The 6000-nt window shown below is 43.1% G+C and overlaps 1 protein-coding gene across 9 annotated transcripts in view; it reads left to right on the top strand.

Moving 5' to 3' along the window:
• The window catches only part of LOC138970768 (serine-rich adhesin for platelets-like), a 162479-nt gene that overhangs the window by 133443 nt on the left and 23036 nt on the right, over positions 1 to 6000 (top strand). For all 9 annotated transcript variants that reach the window (XM_070343288.1, XM_070343287.1, XM_070343286.1 and 6 more), the window contains one exon: positions 4360 to 4548. In XM_070343288.1, the coding sequence (XP_070199389.1) occupies positions 4360 to 4548 (189 nt within the window). The remainder of the gene's footprint in view (positions 1 to 4359; positions 4549 to 6000) is intronic.

Genomic DNA, 6000 nt, shown 5'->3' with positions numbered 1-6000 from the left:
TTTCAGCCTTTTTTTACTTTTTTCAATTCCCATGTCTGACTGTACATTTAACGTGTAATCACTCGACAGCACCCCTAGGTCTTACGTTTCAGAATAGTTCTGATAAGGCTCAGGGGATGGGTTCTTCTCCCATTTTTGTGTTGCCCCGTCAAGTGGCTATCACGCTCGGGTGTCATTCTCTCGATTTGAGATCGTCTGAGATTCGAATTGTTGCTGCTGCATCTGCTGTTTTGGCCGAATTGGGATGGGTCTTTTAGATGATTGCAAAATGCAATGGCTGATCCATTCAGATGAGAGTTTGGAGTTGTGACGAATAGTTTTATGATGGCACGATGGCCGCTGCGGTCAGTTGAGGTCTGCCTCTTGTAGTTGTGATGAATCACAGGATCATGGGAAAATGGCCAATGTAGTATGGTGAAGTCTGCAGTTGTGATGAATGGTGGCTTGTTGGTAAAAAAGCTGACCCATTTACAAGACGGAATGGTTGTCTTATCTGTGTCCATTTCGAGCATCTGATATCGCCTTGAGCACCAAGAGAAGTCTGGAGTATTAGTGCTTAGTTGGGATGTAGTCTGGATGAATCGCTGAGTAATGGCGGAACAACTTGAGCCGTTCAGATCAGCATGATGCAGACTCGAGTGGACACGAAACGCTTTTTTGACGGATTGGCAGCTGATGCGTCCAGATACAGCTGGGTCTTGCCAATGACGAATGACTTTGAAAGCGTGTGTTTTGTAGCGGATTTGTGTTGGGGTCTGTACAAGGCGCTGGAAGCTTATTGCGCAAAGCGGGTATCTCCAACAGCAGAAGACCAACAAAAACAGTGAATGGCAGTGAAATTTGCTGTCTTTTCCACCTTGGTTGAGCTGAACATAGCACAATTTCATTCAGTGGTGGTACTGGCATTGGCAGAGTTCCTTCTTTGTTCCATTTAACGGAAGGAAGAAGAAAGTAAATAAATAATTATCAAATATTTATTTCATAAACTTGAAATGGAGGGTGGATCAAAAGTGGGTGGTTGGGTTGAGGGGAGGCGGGAATCTAACGCTTAAATCGGCGCGCTTGTGTGTGTTTGCGAGTGCGAGTGTGTCTATATTAGACGAACAAAACCAGATGAAATAGATGTCCTTTGGCTACAGAAAACGTTTCCGTAACGTTCTGCCTGGCAGTGTCACGCTAACCTAAGGCTAATATAAGATAAAGGTCGATATAAAAGGGCGAGCAAACACTCAGCAAAAAGAATAAAAGGAGTCGAGAGGCAGTTTGGGCAATGAGGGATGAATGGCGGAAAGCTTGCAAGGAGCTTTGTTGGTCGGAATGAAAAACGAGATGGGGGGAAAGCTGAGAGCAAAGAGAAAAGAACGACGCAAGACATATGGCAAATAGACACAACAAACCAAGACGGAATTCGAAGTCACTGGATACGCTCCAGACAATGTATATAATTATATACATGTATTTACGATTCAGGGGTTCCTGTCTCATCGTGCAAAAAACGTGTACTTCACAGATTTTTGCCAAATGAAAAAAAAGTAGGAAAAAAGTAAACCGGACAAAAGGACACATAACAAAACAGAAAAGAGAAACCAAACACACTGTAGCCAACGACGGATAGGCTTTCTTCCTTTTGAGGAAAAACAGCGATATCCCTTTTAGGCATGAATAGTAAACGGGGAAAAAATACACCGGACAGATATATACACACGCAACAAATTGATAAAAGAGTTCATGTAATCTCAGCCAACAAGGGATGAATACATGAATTGTTCTTGTCATTTAGAAGAAGAAGGAGCGATGTTCTTATGAATTCCGCTGCATATAAAGAGCAACGAAAAAGGGACGCTGGGCAAACAGAAAACATGGCTGAATAAATAGGCAGGATGGGGCCAGATAAGAGAATGGAGTGTGTGTTGTAGATCTGTAAGAGAGGGAGGCGGGGGAAGGGGTTAAGAGACAGACAGACAGACAGACAGACAGACAGAGGGAGAGAGTTTTTGAAAAGGTAGGCTTATACCAACGATCTCATCTTTGGTTATACTGAAGAGAGAGATGTGGTTGAAGAGACAGTCAATCAATCAATCAATCAATATGAGGCTTATATCGCGCGTATTCCGTGGGTACAGTTCTAGGCGCAGGGATTTATTTAATTTTTTAAATTTTTATTTTATGCAATTTATATCGCGCACATATTCAAGGCGCAGGGATTTATTTATGCCGTGTGAGATGGACATTTTTTTTACACAATACATCACGCATTCACATCGGCCAGCAGATCGCAGCCATTTCGGCGCATATCCTACTTTTCACGGCCTATTATTCCAAGTCACACGGGTATTTTGGTGGACATTTTTATTTATGCCTATACAATTTTGCCATGAAAGACCCTTTTGTCAATCGTGGGATCTTTAACGTCCACACCCCAATGTAGTGTACACGAAGGGACCTCGGTTTTTCGTCTCATCCGAAAGACTAGCACTTGAACCCACCACCTAGGTTAGGAAAGGGGGGAGAAAATTGCTAACGCCCTGACCCAGGGTCGAACTCGCAACGTCTCGCTTCCGAGCGCAAGTGCGTTACCACTCGGCCACCCAGTCCGCGAGAAACTGTACAGAGAGAGGGAGAAAGACAGAGAGAGAGAGATTATGCGTATTCATGTGTGTCCGTCGCGATATAACCTTGAATGGTTGAAAACGACGTTAAACACCAAATAAATAAAGAAAGAAAGAATTCATGTGTGTGTGTGTGTGTGTGTGTGTGTTCGTGCGTGCATGCGTGTGTGTGTCAGACAGAGACAGACAGGCATACATACCCAAACAAAGGGAGACAAAGAAAGCATAGAGTTTGTCCTGCTCACTTGCACACACGCCTATATCCAAGCACAAAACAGAAACGATGAATCATAGGGTGTTAACAGAAAAGGATCAATGAGACGTTCCATTTGCATACAGGATGCAGAACGACGATTTTGCCAGAAGACTGCTGGCTCCCCAAAATAAACGCGAAGGGGCTTCTGCAGATGCTAGCAAATGATCCCTACGGCTACACCGAAAAGAACAACCCCAAAGCAAAACAAAAAAATGAGCACCTGCCTGTATGATGGATGAGGTATGGGTAGAAAAAAACGCGAATGATTGTCTAGCGGGTGTGGGAACCTCAGATAAAGTTATTTCTATACTCTAAACAGCCTCGCTGTTTTACTCATTACAAAAAACAAAGGTCTGAGCTATGTAGTCTGGGTGATAACATGGGTATTTTATTTTGTATGTACCGTCTTCAGATTCGGTTTTTTCTTGGCAAACTGTATCGCCTGAGTATGCTGTAAGATTAAAACATTCATTATACGAACTCCCACCGCGGGTTAGGGGGAAGAATTTACCCGATGCTCCCCAGCATGTCGTAAGAGGCGACTAGCGGATTCTGTTTCTCCTTTTACCCTTGTTAAGTGTTTCTTGTATAGAATATAGTCAATGTTTGTAAAGATTTTAGTCAAGCAGTATGTAAGAAATGTTAAGTCCTTTGTACTGAAAACTTGCATTCTCCCAGTAAGGTCATATATTGTACTACGTTGCAAGCCCCTGGAGCAATTTTTTGATTAGTGCTTTTGTGAACAAGAAACAATTAACAAGTGGCTCTATCCCATCTCCCGCCCTTTCCCCGTCGCGATATAACCTTCGTGGTTGAAAACGATGTTAAACACCAAATAAATAAAGAAAGAAAATTATACGAACTTAGCAAATGCATTGTGAAACACCCACCTTTTTAGGACTGAAACTTGGATTATCTTTCCGTCTGTACTCCTGTGTGTCTTTAGGGGTGTCTTTGTCTGTGGCTGCCTGTCTGTCTCAGACTTCCTGATTCCTTACCTTGTCTGATGTCTATCTGTCTGCCTATCTGCCTATATCTCTGTCTGCGCCTAGTTTTGGTCTTCTTTCTGCCACGTTTCTATGTCTCCAACTTTGGCTTGGCTAAATGAAGGGAACAACAACAACCATAATCTTCCTTTAACATATCGTTCTCTCTCTCTCTGTTCATTAAAATAGTCATTTCATCATTCAATTTCTCTATTGAACAGGCGGAAACAACAACAAAAATAACAACAAAGCAACACAAAAAAATCCCTAAACATTTATCTCTCTCTCTGCTCATTAAAATAAATCTTCATTTCATCATTCAATTTCATTTCATTTCTCTATTGAACAGGCGGAAACTACAACAGCAACAAAACAACAACAACAACGAAGCCAAAAACAACAACAAAGCAACAACAAATTTCCTTAAACATCTCTCACACTCTCTCCGTTCATTAAAATAAATCGTCATGTCATAATTTCATTTCATCTTATCTCTGTGTTCCAACAGGCTGAACCCACAGTGTTTGAGTCCGAGCCGGACCGGCGGGACGACGTTATGCGTGAGGACGACACGGACTGGAACGCCGGCATGCCCAAGTCCGACACCACAAAGAAGATGTTGGCCAAGTTCCAGCACATCCAGGCCGAAGCGGCCACTAAGGGATCCCCGGCCAGGCCCACTCCCACGGCCAGGAAGGTAGGGAGTCGCGGCATGCTTTTGGGAGTCTAGTGGAGTTACTGTGTGTTGTGGAGTTGACTCCCCAGTTCAGTTTTTGGAATGCGTGTGGTCTGACGTTTATAATTATGGAGTTGCGAGTTTAATGTTTTTTTCCCCCAGCAGATTCCACAGGCCAGAAAAATGGGAGTCGCGGCATGCTTGGGAACTAGTTGAATGTGTGTTGTGGAGTTGACTCCCAGTTATTGGAATGCGTGTGTTTTAAAGTGTATATAGAACTGCACGTTCCCTCCCCCCCCCCCACCCCCCCGGCAGACTCCCATGCCCACTCCTACAGCCAAGAAGGCAGGGAGTCGTGGCATGCTACAGAGTCTAGTTGAGTTTGTGTTGTGGAGTTGACTCCCAGGTTTTGGAATGCGTGTGGTATGACGTTTTTATAGAGTTGTGTTTTGGAATGCGTGTGGTATGACGTTTTTATAGAGTTGTGTTTTGGAATGCGTGTGGTATGACGTTTTTATAGAGTTGTGTTTTGGAATGCGTGTGGTATGACGTTTTTATAGAGTTGTGTTTTGGAATGCGTGTGGTATGACGTTTTTATAGAGTTGTGTTTTGGAATGCGTGTGGTATGACGTTTTTATAGAGTTGTGTTTTGGAATGCGTGTGGTATGAGGTTTTTATAGAGTTGTGTTTTGGAATGCGTGTGGTATGAGGTTTTTATAGAGTTGTGTTTTGGAATGCGTGTGGTATGACGTTTTTATAGAGTTGTGTTTTGGAATGCGTGTGGTATGACGTTTTTATAGAGTTGTGTTTTCAGGACAGGAAGGTAAAGAGCCGTGACGTGCTTAGGAGTCTCGTGGAGTTTGTGTTTTGTAGTTGACTCCCAGTTTTTTGGAATGCGTGTAAGTTTATACAGAATTGCAGGGTGTGGGTTTTTTTCCAGCAGACTCCCCATGCGTAGAAGGCAGGAAGTCGCGGCGTGCTTAGGAGTCTCGTAGAGTTTGTGTTGTGGAGTTGACTCCCAGTATTTTTGAATGCGTGTGCCAAAAGGTTTAGAATAGCGGGGGTTTTTTTCCCAGCAGACTCCCCAGGCCAAGAAGGTGGGAGAAGTCGATGCATGGGACCGATTTTGTTAGGTTTTGTTGTTGAATCCCAGTGTTTGGAATGTGTATAATTATGTTACGGAGTTTATAGAGAGATGAGTTTTTACTGACTTCCTGTTGCGGCGAAGACAGCTGCTAACTTTCTGTTTTGTGGGATGTGTTTGCTTTTGAGTTTAGTTAGAACTGAGTTTTTACTGATCGACTTTACCGAGTTGTGGGTTTTTTTGCGTGTGAATTTTGAGTCGTGTTGTGTGTGTTTGCATTATTGGGAGAATAGAACTTTTCCAGCAGAATTTCTGAGCATGTTTACGTGACACCATTGTTTGTGCGATTGAAACAGATTTAGCCATTGTAGAGTTCTATAGCTTTAGGC

This window comes from Littorina saxatilis, linkage group LG7 (genome assembly GCF_037325665.1).
Source record: "Littorina saxatilis isolate snail1 linkage group LG7, US_GU_Lsax_2.0, whole genome shotgun sequence".
Lineage (NCBI taxonomy): Eukaryota > Metazoa > Mollusca > Gastropoda > Littorinimorpha > Littorinidae > Littorina > Littorina saxatilis.
The sequence above is the reverse complement of the archived record's forward strand: the minus strand, read 5'-3'. Positions and strand labels throughout refer to the sequence as shown.